We start from the raw sequence: 15683 nt of genomic DNA on the forward strand, positions 1-15683 counted from the left end.
AACTTACGTTTATCTTTGTGTTTTTTTTTTTTTTTGTCTCTGATTTGGAAATTTGAGGAATAATGCAGCTATGTGAAGCCACTGAAATGTTTGTCTTTTATCAACACAAAGTAAAAATGTTTGTTTTGTGATGCTAACAAGAATGGATAGACAGGTTGTAGGCTTGTTACTCCAAATGAATTACATCTAAAATTTGGAAATTTGGTGCAGACATTGAGGGTCGCCAGAGGATGGACCCCAGATTGTGTACAAAATCATTCGCTCATCTCTAGTGTGAAATGGTCGAAGAGAGTGGGTTTGTATACCGTATACTACTGTGCAAAAGTACTGAGCAAAAAACAGAGTTTGTACAATTCTGTAACAGCCTAAACTTGTCAGACAAGCTTTCTCGTAATTTCTTTATGTAGTCTTCAGGAATAGTTCTTCAGGCTTCTTGAAGGACTTTCCAAAGCTCTTTTGTGGATGTTGGTTTCATTTTGTTTTGATGATTCCACACTGTTTCAGTAATGTTGAAGTCTGGTTTCTGAGGGGGATTCGTCACTGTCAGAATTGTTGCTGCTGTTTTTCAGTCCAGTTCTTGAGTCATGTGGTGTACCTCAGCCTTTTCTGCATGTTTCCCTTCCTTATAGCTGGACTATTGAACCATGGCAGATTTTGACATTATCTAATATTATTGCTGTCTTGCATCCCATCTCTTCTCTGAGCCTTCTCAGGCAAGTAAAAGTCCCTCCGATGTTGGCTCTTATCTCTTGCTTTGTCACTTTCGCTTTCTTTTCCTCTATAACCAATTGCGCTAATTCAGAATGGCCAGTGTGTTGATATCCTGTTTTTTTGGCTTGTGATGTAGTGGTTACATGATCCTCCGGGGTTGAAATAAAAGTTGTAAAATGCAGTTTTTCAGCCTCAAGATACTGCAGGATAACAATGGCTCCAGAAATGTACATAATGAATGTCACTGTGCCATCAAAAAGAGTCAGAAGCACAGAGTTTTAAGGTCAGACACTTATGTAGTGTTCCTTTAGGAATGGCTTCTTGATAACCAACCTTCCATGGAGACTATTTCCCATAAGGATTCATGTGACAGGATCAGGTGAAGGTCAAAATGCATCTCTTTGCAGGAATTCAGTTTCAAATACTGTAAAGCTGCTATGTATAGTTTTTTTTAAGGTTTGCCTCTTCTTCTTTTAAGCTTCACTTGTCCAGTTTCCTCAGCTCTTTGATGGACAAAATGTAAGCTTTGTCAAGTTATGAATCACCTTGTTGGTGCAAAGTCCCTTTTTATGGCCATCAAACTGTGTCATTGACATTTGTCATACATTCTATTAAAGAAATGGGAACAAAGTATGTCTCTTTGTAAGGTGCATCTCATAAAACAAAGTCTATTGATAAAATTAATTATTAGCTAAGTTGTGTCAACACTGGTTCATCCATTGAGTATGGGTCCTTTTCTCCATTTGAGTGAATTATAGGCCTGTACCAAGTGGCTTAAAAGCAAAGAAAGGTACTTCTAAATGTGGCAAAATACAAGGCTGCACTGGAAATTAGTGAAAAAAACAGCCCTTGTCCAAACAAAAACTTTGAAATAGATGTTGAACTTAAGTTCAAGATCACTTTAGAAGATCCCACAAGAATTGGTTCACTGAAATCAAAATATAAAGAAACAAGAAGTGGCTCAAAACTTTAGCACAGTACCATATGATAAATTCATAAGTATCTCACGTTGAAAAGTAGTGTAGAAAAATCCTAATATTGCAAATATGATAATGTATGGCACTAAAAGAACCACTTAGACTCTGACACTGTTACTGAAAAGCTGATTGTTTCCTTTTTTGATTGGTAACTTCTTGGCTCTAAGAAAACTGGCGCCTGTAACAGTGCTGCCAACAGCAACACCATTTAGACACATGGAGGAGGAAAGTTGTTGACTTTCATTTTTAATGCCTCAGGTTGAAGTCTTTGTTTAGATACTTGCACACTTAGCTGCTGTTGCCTTGCGTGAGATACTGAATCACTACCCGGCTCAGGGCTGTGGCTCTGTAGTTGAGCATGACTTCTGACCTCTCTGTGAAATGGGGCAAGATCCCTCTAGGGATCAATAAAATATCAGATTATTGAATTGCTGCTTGATGTGTGGCAGCAGCCGGAGATATTGTGAAATAGAAAGCTCAGCTTAGCTCTCAATGAAAGATCAAGCACTATGCTGGAACCCCTCCACTGGGTCATGTGTGATGTGACTGCCAATGAGCACGAAGCGGTGGTGGAATGCAATAAGTGACGTAGATGAAGTCACAGATCTTTTAAACAGCAACCGATTTGAATGAGAGCAACTTTTGAAGCACAAGAAGAATCTCTGGGGGTTAAAGATTAGTAGAAAATTAATTCATTCATAAACTTCCATTTTTGAGATGTGATTAATTATGCAGCCAATAACCTTTTCATTCATCATTGATAATTAATATTTTTATATTTCCCTTTATGAGGAATAAAAACAGAGCAGACCAAAGCTCAGACGATAGAGCCTGAATAGAAAAATGGGTATTTCCATTCCACTCACCTCTGTTTTAAAGGTCAGTTGAATGGCAGACTTAAGCTGGCTGCCTTTGAATGTTTACAATGCTGTACAAGTAAAGGTGAAGACTGAGACCTCTGCCACTACAGATCTTTTCAACATCAGATCTTATTCAAGAGCTGAATAGCTCAGTTGACGGGGCATCCTTCTCCCATACAGGAGACCTGAGTATGAATCCTACAGGGGGACATATTACAATATATTAAAACCTTTAAGTTGGGTCCTTGGGCAAGACCCTTAATGTTACTGCGTACTCTCAGATGTAAGTCGCTTTGGAGAAAAGCATCTGCCAAATGACTTTAATATACTTGTGCATTTAAATATTTGGATAAAGAACATAAACTTCCACTGTAATTTATTCTGCTTTAAGGCAGCATTGTTTAATATTCATGGAAATAAGTTTTCATGATGTCAAAAGAGGTCCGTTTCAGTCCGTTTTCATAAATATTATCAAATGATTAATACTTTACCTCCTCTGGCTTCTTTTTTACGGCTAGTATTTAATTATTTCAGTAATGACAAATCTTTATCAGGGTCCAAATTTCAGCTTTACATGATGGAGTCTTGTCATGGAGCTTTTTGTTTCAATTTTAACTATAAGTATACCGTCAAACTGAGGTCTGAACCATTTACTGGCCATGTTAATGAGTTGATGAGACTTTTCTGAAGAAATGCTTGGATGCTCTTTGCTGTCAGAGGTTTATATTATTATAGATAGACTATGCCTGGCTTAAAATACCAAATTCAGCAATTTATTCATGAAAATAACAAAACATGTAGCATCTTAGAAACACAGATTAACACACTTTACTTACCAATTTTAGCTAAAGTGATCCTGACCTATTATCACTGAGTTACATGCTTCTTCCTTTGAATATGCTCCAATTCTTTGGCAAGTATCATGAAATTCTGATTGCAGAATAATTCTAAAAAGAAAAATATCAGCAACAACATACCACCACCTCATCACCCTCTGTGTAAAGAAAATAATGGGTTGCTATCTTGACCTCACAAGATATGTTGAAACTATTGCATAATTAAATACTGACTTCAAATTCTTGCTGATATTTACTACAATACTGGCTGATACTACCACATGGTCTGAGTTTACCATCAGTTCTGCATAGTATTGAAAGGAGGAACCCTAAAGCTGAGAATTCGCGTGAGTTTAGAGGAGAAGGGGTTTTATCCGCAGTGTGTCTACCATCATTAGAACTAGCATTTACCAGTAGCTGAGTTCAAGAAAACCCAGACAGCACCCTGACTGAACATTGTGTTTGTGTGGGTACAATAGGTGAGTGTTTTGCTGTACCTGACTTTGTGATGACCGTGGTAGAGGTCTAAATTTAGCTCATGTTCATTTCTTTTGGAGGTTTGTCTGTTTTTTTTTTGTGGAAAAATGACAAAACAGCTCTCATGGCAAACTTTCCTAAATGTGCCAGTAAAAATGACCATGTTTGTACGGTAATAGGCACAAGCCTGGTTACAGCTTCAACTTTATCTGCTGAACTGCTGTTGTGCAACTTAAGTGTAAGTGTACAATTTGTCTTGCTTTTGGAAGCAATTTGCAATAATTTACCAAGTTGGCAGAAGACTGAAGTTTTGGTCCCCCTGAAATAATTTACATAATTTATACCATTAGTTTATAATCCTCTGTGTAATGAAGCCAAATCCAAAGAGTACAGGTGCTCTTTCTTTCTGATGTATGTCTGTGCAGCTGCCAAAAAAGGTGAAGGTTAGTCTAAAGTGTCTGCATGACTTTCTTGTGGCAGACAGTAATTACCCTGCAGTGCTTCAATTTGTCATCATTTTAGCCACATAACTAAAGCTGTGTAGTGCATCACTCTGTCATAATGTAGTAATTTGTATTGTGGAGGCAGGGAGAGACCCCGAGAACAACCACTGTTTTGCTTTTCTTGTAATCAGACTAAAGAATTTTTTTCTTATTTGAAACCAAACCAGGATTTCTTCTTAATCCAGAATAAAGCAGTTTTGCAAAGTTTAATCAACAGTGAGTGAAAATAAAAAGTAGCCAAGAATGAAGATCAAACCAAGTTAAAACTGATAATCAAAATAGTTAATGTGCAAGAAAGATGTATTTTCAATGTATAGATGTGAGTTCATGCACCAGATACCTTAAACAGTGTTGGTACTTGTAGTGTCATTATGTTGTGGAAATTCAGTGCAATTATTCCATGAAAAGAAATTAGGAAAAAATGCTAAAAACATGCATTTTTTTACTATATCTATATTTAAAAACATTAGTTAATTCTTTAGCATTTTTAGCCATGTATTAAGAGCCATTGTGGAAGGTCAGGAGAGCCACAGAGGCTCCGGAGCCACAGATTGCAGACCCCTGGCATTGGACTTATGTGTTATCGAAGAGAAGATTTAAACTTTGAATTGAGTAAATGCCATCAGATTAGTGCCCCGACATGTGGAGCTACCTGGTGCTTCAGATGAGGTTCTACATGACAAAGGAAATAAAACATGGAAAATCTTGGCTGCCTATAACTTCTCTGTGTTGATGGGTGAAAGCAGTTGTGATTTAGACTGTTCATGACAAATCTGGCATTGTTTAAAGCCCTGTAAGTTCTCATTTTGGTGTTTTTCTATAGCGTTTTTATTATGTGTGATTGACGTAAACTAACAGCAGCCAGCTGTTTCCTTCTATCATGACCTCGGTTCTTCGTAGGAGTTCAGTTTATGTCGTCGTTATCATAAAGATTGCTAGGACATCTTGGTGAATTATGCAAAAACATTAGCTGAAGTTAAAACTAGATTAGCTCATGTCTTTATCTTTTTGCTTAGTAAACACAATCTTGACAAGTAAAACTAAGAAAAAGCCGCAGCTTTTATCCTCTAATGAACTTTAATTTACCCACAGCATAGCAGAAGCTAACACAGAGGGACCCAACCAACTGAAATACAATGATTTACAAACCTTTTACCAAATCTCTGCAAAGTTCCAAAAAAAGTTTGCAAGCCCCTTTTCTCCATGTCTTTATGTAAAATGTGGCTCACTTTTTTGTTTTTTTTCTCCAGTTTCATTATTTGAACAATTAAAACATCCAAAAACAACTCAAACAAGAAATTTTCTACCAGTCAAGAACACTTTTTTCACACTCTGGGATCTACAATGAGCTAGGTTAACCACCATTTAATGTTATGCACAACAACAAGCTGAACACAAACCTCAGTCTCTTGGGTTAAAGTCCTATAGTTGAGTTGTACCACCACCATGTTTTATCTGTGAACACTGCATTTTTTCTGTTTGTAGACAAAAAGAGACTTTGATGTGACAGATGTGAGCCTCACAGTGAGCTTTTCTCTGAAACCAACACATTCTGCTCTGAGGGCATATATTTTGCAGCCATTACCTACATTAAAATGGGAATGTGTTTCTTTGGAATCTCCACTGTGAGACAGAACCTCATTCTTGGCATCTCATGGTAAAAATGTGGAAGTTGTTTTAAAGGAAGACATTTCGAGTTATTTACCTTTAAATCTTATGGTTGGCAGGTTTTTGAGTCAAGTATAATGTGACTCCAGCTCCTAACTGATAATAAGACTTCATTGTTCTGATATTTTCATTTTTAAACCAGAAAACCAAGTGAAATTTTAAAATATTGTGGAAGTGTTAAAGAAATCTAAATATAACATTTGATTACTTTTGCTTGTGAGGGATCTAAGCATAGCATTTCATGAGACACACTCAGGTTTTGCCATATAAGGTTCTCTGTCCTAGTGACTGGATTCACACACAAACATATGTCCTGAGCACACGTGCATCTTATATGTAATCAAATGGCCTGGATGGAGGATAAAGCAATCTGGAATATCTTTGTTTAAAGAGTATATAAGACATAGCCCACAGATAACGGTCAGGTCTTTGTTCTGGTTTTGGACCTCCAGATTTTTTCTGCAGAAATCTGTATTGATGCCTGAACTTTTGTAATAAACTTCTTTTTATTATTCAAGTTGGCGTCCAGAGACGTTTTTGCCTGAAAGCCAACTTTTCCACATCTCCTGATCAAGATACATCACTTGCTTGTAAAACAAAAAACAGATGTTGCACTCCTAAGGAGGTGTTATAATCATTGTTCTCCACAAGAAACTATGAGACTGAATGTGAGCTGCATTTTATTCCCCACATTTCTGTGACAAAACCATATCTGCTGAGCTCTAACAGCCAGAAAACGAGTATTTTATATTCTCCCCTTATTTCTTTTTTAAAAAAAATTAGTTTCACAGTTGTTGGTGGCGTGTGCTTTGGTGTCTGTTCTGTCACAAGTGGAAACACAATAAATCACTTTTTTTTTATTTTTGTTCTCTCTCTCTCTCTGTCTCTCTCTCTCTCTGTCTCTCTCATCTTTTTCCTAATTTTTTTTCCAGTTGAAGAACAGCCTGAGAGACAACCTGTGTCTTGATCAGGGACCTGACTCTGACAATGTCCCCATTATGTACCTCTGTCATGGAATGACACCTCAGGTCAGTGGCTTTTCATGCTAATCTATTCTGTTCTCGTCTTTCACTTCAAACCCTCAAAACAGCAATAAACAGCGATCTCACAGAGAGATCTGAGGACAGGCCGTCTATAGCAGATAATTGGACTTCTTTCAGTCTTTGATATTTTAAATGAGGGATTAAGAGTGCAACCATTGCATGAACTTAAATTAGGTGTGTGAGTGATTTCTCATTATTCCTCTCAACTCTAAAGACTTCTAAAGAACAGAGTCTGCCTGTTTTCCATATTCGAAACTTGTATTTTCAAAAAAATAATAATATTGACACTTTGAACTTGATTATCAAAGATGAATGGATGTTGCTTGTCAGAGGGAAACAGAACAGTTGCGAAACATCACATAGGTTTGATGGCATTTTTAAAGTTTTTCAGGCTGCTAAGTTGTTAATTGTTGCGTTCACCAGCTTGCTTCAAAAAGGAGTTTATTGTTTGCTGATAGGAGCGAAGTTAAAGGCCAGACAATCAAAACAGCAAACCTTAAAGATCTTAATCCTTCAACGCTGTGCTTATCATATTTCATATGCAGTTTCTGACACCTATTGCATCACTTTATGTAAAAACTTTAAGATGATACGTACTGTATGAGCTAATTATTATTTTTTGTTTTAACATTTTGTTAAAGAGCCTTATAAAGACTTCAAATTAAAGAAAATTGAATTTTCTATCCTTTAGTTGTTGGGTCAGGTTTACAGGGAGAAATGGCCTCACCACTGCAAATGACTGATTTCAGATTCCACATAGTCACCTGATTTGTTAGGTGCATAAAAATATTTATTATTGCAGCTTCCTTTTAGAAGGAAATTGCCCTCTTTTTGCTTAGACTTGATTAATTAGAGCAATTTTTAGAACTGTGGTGACTTTGCATTTAGGCAGAACTGCAATAAATGAATTAAATGATAGAGTTGACTGTTTGCATCCAGAATTAAAATGCTAGCGTAAAAGGCTAATACATCTTCATAATATAATAAGGCCGCTTCATCTTGCTGTTTTGGTTGTAGATGGAACATATTAGCCCTCACAGTTGAAATAGCAGCAAAGTTATGCTGGAGTCACTGAGACCAATCAACAGCTCTATCAGTTACCTGCAGACTATTTCATTCTAAGGGGCAGTAAAAGCTGCAGTTATGGTCTGCTTAATGAAAAGTGGAAGAAAACAATTTATAAGTCAAGTAATTTTATTCTTTAAAAAGTGCTCTGTAGCTTGACAAAATGAAGACAAGCTGCTGTCAGCATCCTGTAAAGAGACCTGCGTAGTCTCATTACAAGCCTGACATCTAGAACATTTTGCAGACACTCCTCACCTCCATTGTTAGTAAAGTTAATATCTTTGACCTGCATCTTAACGCTGGAAATATCTGACTTTCTTTCTGGGTCATGCTTAATAAAACAGCATCAGCTGCTGAAACAGCTGTGTTTGCATTTCTGTCTTTTTGCTTTCTATATACACTCTCTCCTGGAGACAGCATAATCAACCGGTGCTGATAAAGAAGTTGCAGCGCATTAGTGCATCTCCCTTCTGGATGTTACTTATTTATTTATTTAAACACAAGGAGTAAAAATGGCTGAGGCCACTGAAAATCTCAGTTGGATTTTACTCAGACAGGGCCTGGGTGATGTATATTTTTTGTTAAAGGTTTTCATATGTACAGCATGAATTTGGCTCAGATCAACCCAGAACAGGACCAGCAGATAGCAGGTAAATGCATTCAGACCGCCTGCAGTTCCAGTCAGCACTGTTTAAACTCAGGCCCATCGGTGAGCTTCCTGTTCTGGGATACAGTATCATTTATCTGAGCTCTCAGATGTCTGTTTAGACAAAAACCCATCCAGACCTAAAGCTTTGTCACCCCCTAAAGAAACTACAAGCATAAACTATTAAACTATTATTAATAATTAAACCTTTAGCTCTGACTCTGTTCTCTTGTTTATTTATGTTTATGTATTCTTTTTGTGTTTTGAACTTCATCTTCTAATCCCTCTTTTCTGGTCTGAAGGGTAACAGCATGCAAACTTTGCCCTGGTCTGAAAGTGAGATTCCCACTGGTGCATCAGGTCTGCTTCAGGGCTGAGCTTGTGCTTTTCTAGTTAGTAAACTGGTCGTTTGGGATGTGTTGAGAAAGTGAAAAGATAATCTCCCTGAAATTTAGGAGAATTGTCAGTTTATGCATGAAAATAACGTAAAACAAGCTTTAATTTATCCCTTGCATTGTGTCATGTCTACATATAACAGGGATAATTGGAACCTTTGCAAGGATAAATTAACATAACGGCAGAATAAATTACACTATTTGGAATCTGCTAAGGGAACTAACCACCTTATAGTCACAAGATATTTCAGCTTTTTGAATCAGAGGTGCATAAACATGCATTATGCTGATGCTATAGAATGAATTTGAAGTTATTATCTTTACCTGCTGTTGTAACAATAGATGGATGGGGAAAATGTTGCATTATGATAAATAAATCCATATTCTTTCCTCTTATGGGATATTTTCAAACACAGTTCATGCATTTGTTTACACTCCTTCTTTTAGTCTAATAAGACCTGAGGCTTTGGTGACTCCCTTTGCTTTGAAGGGCAAATGCAAAAACAACAATAACCTTATTTCTGATTAAAAACTTTTATTTTGACATGCCATCCTTAAGAGCCATCAGCTTGAAGATGCAAAGAGAAAAGCAGCAGGGAGTGTTTTATAGATGACATCAAAGATGGGTTTTCTCTGGTCTTCTGTGAGCCTTCACAATGTTTCATTCTTTATTCTTTATTCGTGTGGAGTATCTTTGGCACTTCTGCTCCCCAAAGTCTTTCTTATTCCCCATTCAGATCCTTTTTATTCTGATTCATCCAATCCCTTAGATTACCTCTGAGTCCTCCTCTTCTTTCTAATCAGAAGGATTCTACTTCTGTGTGCATCCAAGCGGAGGGGCGGATATGGTCTGGAATACTTGATGTTCTGTTGAGTGCCAACGTTGAATATTATTACTCAATTTTTTTTCCAACCATTTGACACAGATGAGGGAAGGGAAGCCTAAAAGGATATGTAGATGACAATGAGAAAGACACAGAGACAGATGCAACACAGTGGATCAGATTCCACACTGACAAGTGTTCAGAAAAGCTTTTTTTTGATTTGCTGGTGAAAGACCACAGATATCACTTCTGTACTGTGTTCATGTTACGTCACAATTTTAGCTTGAAGTGAGCCAGAAGTCCAGTCGAAGAGATTGGACAAACACATTAAAGGTGCAGTGTGTAACAAAATCAAATGTCAATGACAGAAAAAATGTATATATCACTAAAAACAGTGTTTCTATTGGTATCTAATCACTTTACTAAAACAACTGTTGTGTTTTATTCTCTTAGAATGAGCCATTTATGTATATCAGTAATTGCTGTGGATGCAGCTGCCATATTTGTGCCACAATTTTTACTACGGTGTCTCTGAATGGACAAAAAACTCTGTGTTTGAAGTGAGAATCCTGTGAGCTTTGAAACTGCGGTACCAGCTTTGTCTGATCGGTGCTAGGGCACTGTTTGGGGTAGGTAACACCTTAAAATCCACATAAAATACTTTAGCATTGTGTACATGTGTATTTACCTGCAGTGCAGTCATTACTGCAGATGAGGCCACTGGAACCACTCGCAGATGGAAACATGTTAATTTCTGGAAGAATTTTGGCCACTGACAGCTACCATCTATTCACAACTGTGCTTGGCATTTGAAGGTTGAAGGTTCAAGGAATCTTTATTATCCCGTGAGGGTAATTTGTTGTACAAACACACAACACAAAATATTTATAAAGACCATAAAATAATAATAAAAAAAAAAATTAAAACTCCTTGTTCAACAGGGCAGTGGCTGCAGAGACAAAAGAGTATCCGTGTCTGTTAGTCCTACATTTTGGTAGGATGTACCTGCGCCCTCATGGAAGCAGCAAAAATTCAAAAGCCAATGGGTGGCTTTGGTCTGCCAGGATTAAACGAGCCTTGTTTAGCACTCTGGCTTGACGCAGGGCTGAAGGGTCTTTCAGGGAGATCCCTGCAATTTTCCCACATAGTCTATAAAACATTTGCATAAAAGTCCTTTCAACATTAAAACTACAAAGCTTCCGATAAAAATACATGCGCTGGTGAGCCTTCCTGCACATTGCGTCCACATGAAGATCAAAGGTGAATCGGTCATCCAGTGGGGTGTCCAGATATTTAGTGTTAACCAGCTCTACTGCCTGGTTCTCAATCCTGACAGGAGAGCTGTTCGGATGATTCTTCCAAAAGTCAATGCATATAAAGCCTGATCACCATTCTAAACTCTCTTGCCCCCCTCAAAACCTTCACATCCTCTGCCCCCTGGTACACTCCTGAACTTCGGTCTTTAAAAGGACGTCAACTGGAACGGCTATACAAGAAAACTGGACTTACCATTCACAAAGAACTGTACATTAGTCACATAACTCTCTATAAGGTCTCCATTTCAAAAAGGAAATCTGTTTATTACTCTGGACTCATCTCATCGAATGAAGGAAATTCTAAATCCCTTTTCTGTCTACTGCACAACATTTTTAACCCCCCACTCTCTGCCGCCCCATCTCTGCTGTCCTGTAAACCAAATTCCACGCTTCCACCCAGCTCCCTCTCTGCCTGTCTCCTGGAAATAAAATCCTGGTTTACCACCAACTTCCTAAAACTGAACAGTAATAAAACCGAAATTCTCCTCATTGGCACCAAATCCGAGCAAGTACTCCACTGGCTTCTCATTAAGTACAGGATGGAATACAAGATCCTCCTCTATACATACAACTCCATACATAAACTCTCACTCCATTACTTTTCAGATCTTCTCCACATAGTCACCCCTTCCAGATGTCTTCGCTCCTCCTCTTTTATCCATCTCTCTGTCCCTCCTGCTTCCTCGGCACCATGGGGAGCAGAGCTTTCAGTCGCTCTGGAACGCACTTCCTCCTGACCTCCGCAATACCGACTCTCTCTTCACCTTCATTTCCAAACTCAAAACCCATCTTTTCAGAACAGCATACTGTCTGTAACCTTATTTTCACTCACTTCCTCACATGTGTGATTTTCCTGAACTGTTAATGTTTTCTTATTTGTTTTGTACAGCATCCTTGGGTGCCCTGAAAGGCGCTTTAAATAAAATGTATTATTATTATTATTATTAAAAGTGCAATATGCACCATTAAAGGATAATGTTGATTGCATGTATGGGAGGATACTCTTATGAATATTTAAATGCTGACATGTTTGAACAAAGTATGTGCAAAGAAAAAAGAAATCACCACCTAACTTAATTGTTTTTAGATAAAAAAAATAAATAAAAAAAATAAAAATGTGATGTCAGTACCACAGTTAAAACCTTGTTTACCACTGAATTCCATCAGCTTCCTTTTTAAAACACTTCTTAGTGGTTCATGAACTGCAGAGACTAATTGCTGCAGTTTTCAGAGAAATCTGTAGCCATTCATGCCAAGGTTGGAGCTGAAGGAGTGGCACAGGTGCTACCTCAGGGGATTGACAGGTCACTGGAGGAGGACGAAATGTCTCTCCAGACACATATGGACACGTATGGTGCAGTGTCACTACACTAGTTTGAGGTAAATTTTAAAATGTCTTTCTAATTTGCCATCTTTTAAAAATATTGATATTTGGCTGCACATTTCTAGAGGACGTTTTGTCCCATTGCAGGTATAACTACTTATATAAGGCCATTAACCTAATGTTAGCATAAAGCTACGCAGCAGTACTAATTTAGTAATATATCAAACGTCCAGTCAGAGGAAAATGCCTCATGTAAACATGTCAGCTGATCCAATCTGCCCCGATCAGAAAGAATTTTCAATCTAATCGAGAATGGTGGTTTAAACCTTTTCACGATTGGATCAACAGGAAAAAATACACTCATTCTGATCATTTTGTGGGGTGTGCTGTTTCTGCACATGCTTGAACCATGAGGGGGGTAGGTGACAGGAAAAGACTTCAGGAAAGACTTGAAAATGGTGGCAAGAAAACAGAACGGGACTGTGGCATATACGTTTTCAGAAACTGAAAGGGTTAAAGATTGTTGAGCATTTTGACTGTCAAAAGATTAAAACTAATAGACAGTGCGCATGTCAAAAGCTTTACGATCATATTAAACCTGTATATACAACTGATCGGATCACTTTATCCAGCATCCATGTAAACGTGTCAGCTGGAATCTCCGATCAGATTGATTTTAATTGCATAGATGAAATATTTGTTTATGTAACTGTAGCTTCTGAGCCAGAATTAAAGCTAGGTACACACATAAAGATTATGAGGCTGTTTTTGTCCTGATTTTCCCCTTCCCGACCAAGGCCCAATTATCTCAAGTCTTATAAGATTTTCCCATAAAATTAAAAGCTAATTCATCCCAACAATTGGCTCCAAAATGGGTCGCGGCCAACAATCGCAAGTATTGAACATGTTCAATATTTGTTACCAAAAGTTACTCAAATGTAAGTCGCTTTGGATAAAAGCGTCTGCTAAATGACTGTAGAATAGAATAGAATGGAAAAGTCTTCACGTGCGTGAGGAAAGGCGACGACTCCTGAGTTGTGACTGTGTGGACTGTGACGTGGAACGGATTAGAGCCAATCAGAGAGCAAGCTGACTGACTGGAGACAGCGTGAACACGGACATCCTTGTTCCCCAGTTTTGTTTTTTGTTGTTGTTTTTTTTTTTTTGTTTGTTTTTCCAGTTATGTATTTTTCTGTTAATAGTAGTCGCAAGACCACCATCATTCCCTCGTCTGGGTGTTGTGTTTCCGGTTGTTGCCATGGTTCTTCTTTGTTTTTGTTTGGTCACAGTTTCCGGTTTGGTTCTAGATCAATTGTGGGAAAGCATCGTTATGTGTGTGTTGTTCTTTGTGAGATTATCGGAGCACACCACACACAGTAAGTCAAAACTGTTAAATGCCTGATTTTTTTATCTTCATGTGTGAGGCCTCGACCAGATAAAAAATGTCATCAGATTAAAAAAAAAGCCTTATGTGTGTACCAGGCTTTAGCCGTTAATCCCGTACTAACACATCAAGCACTGCATGTAGTTTCCAGCAGCAACCAACTTACCTTTTGTGAACCTTTTTTTGAAGTTGGTGCAAATATTTCCTCTTCTGATCCAGATTATTATTGTAAAGATGTTTATTTATAATGTCTCAGTAATCACAGCAGTGTATGCGAGTGTGTGTTTGAGAGATGAACACAATCATTTCCTTTCTCAGTGTATGACCCAGATGATAAATTCTTGCCCACCTTCTGGCCCCCACGGCACCTTTCTTTTTAACATCCTGGATGGTGCATGTTTAAATATTGTCATTGTTTCCCTGTTGATGTCCAAAGGCTGAAAAAGTATAAAAGCATCCAAGTGTTTGTTTCACCCTTAGCTGCGCACACACACACAGACACACACTTGACTGTTTGTTAGGAGAAAAACCCATTTCTGCATCCCATTTGGTAAATTTTGTAATTGAATGCTTCTGTTGAGTGAGAAGGCAAATTTCAGGCCAGTGCAGGAGGTGTGGAGAACGATGAAATAGTGAAAAATTGCAGTGGAAATTAAGCAGGTAAGAGAAATCTGATCAGTGCCTCAGTATAGGTGTAGCCACGCTAAGAAGATTGGTTTGTGGCCAGATCAATAAAGTCTGAAAATTAGACCTTTGAGGGTATTTACCAGTGTGCAGTTAGTGAGTGCACAAGTGTGAATTTCACATTTCTGTTTCTGTGAGGACCTGTTGGAAACTGACAACACCATCTAGACATTCCCTGTTCACAAGGTTGCTGAAAGAAAAGAGTTGCCCTTAAGATGTTTCATGCTGATTTGCTGTTTCAGCTTTAGATTAAGTTGGGCAAGGACGCGTTTCTACAAGCTCAGCAATACAAAAACCAGTGTGCGTCTTTTCAGGCCGGTATGTGTGTCCATAGAACAAAATTTACCAGGATATCAAACTAGTTAGCTCATACAGAAATGAAAAGGCTGCAGGACAAAGTCTTGTAGCATAATTTAATGTTTGTAGAGGTCTAGAAACTTACTGCAGTTGCAGGAGGAAAAATATTTTCCCCAGCAGAGACCTTTTCATGCTAAAAAGGCTGATGTACCATCTTAGGGAAGGTTTGGTTGTCTATTAAAGATTTAATATTGATTTGTGTCAGAACGGAGCCATTTTGGTTTAAAGAAAAAAAAAAACTAATTACCAAACTTTGAAAACTTACAAAACCCAATTACTGGACTTTCCAAAACTTTAATCTCTGTCAAAATTGATGTGGGATGAAGTTTGCTTGAGTCCATTCATCAGCGTGCAAGTAAGAAAATACACAACATCCCAGGAGGATCCAGCCTCATTTCTAGAGAATCTTAAATTAAGATGGTAATTTTCTACAAGCTTACCGATGTTTTTTTTTTAAAGTGCCTCAGGCATCTCAGGCATCAGAATATAAAAGAGCTAGCTTGTTAATATTTTATGCCATTAAAAGACTGTTTATATAAAATGGAGACATTGAAACGGTTGTCATTGCACCGAAGTAATCCATTTTCAAAATGACTGTGTAATGTGTAAGCCT

The 15683-nt window shown here is 37.8% G+C and overlaps 1 protein-coding gene across 3 annotated transcripts in view; it reads left to right on the forward strand.

Annotated features, from left to right (window-relative positions):
- Window positions 1-15683, forward strand: part of LOC121647915 (polypeptide N-acetylgalactosaminyltransferase 18-like) — a 209589-nt gene that overhangs the window by 158659 nt on the left and 35247 nt on the right. For all 3 annotated transcript variants that reach the window (XM_041997737.1, XM_041997735.1, XM_041997736.1), the window contains exon 9: window positions 6965-7060. In XM_041997737.1, the coding sequence (XP_041853671.1) occupies window positions 6965-7060 (96 nt within the window). The remainder of the gene's footprint in view (window positions 1-6964; window positions 7061-15683) is intronic.

This window comes from Melanotaenia boesemani, chromosome 10 (genome assembly GCF_017639745.1).
Source record: "Melanotaenia boesemani isolate fMelBoe1 chromosome 10, fMelBoe1.pri, whole genome shotgun sequence".
NCBI lineage: Eukaryota > Metazoa > Chordata > Actinopteri > Atheriniformes > Melanotaeniidae > Melanotaenia > Melanotaenia boesemani.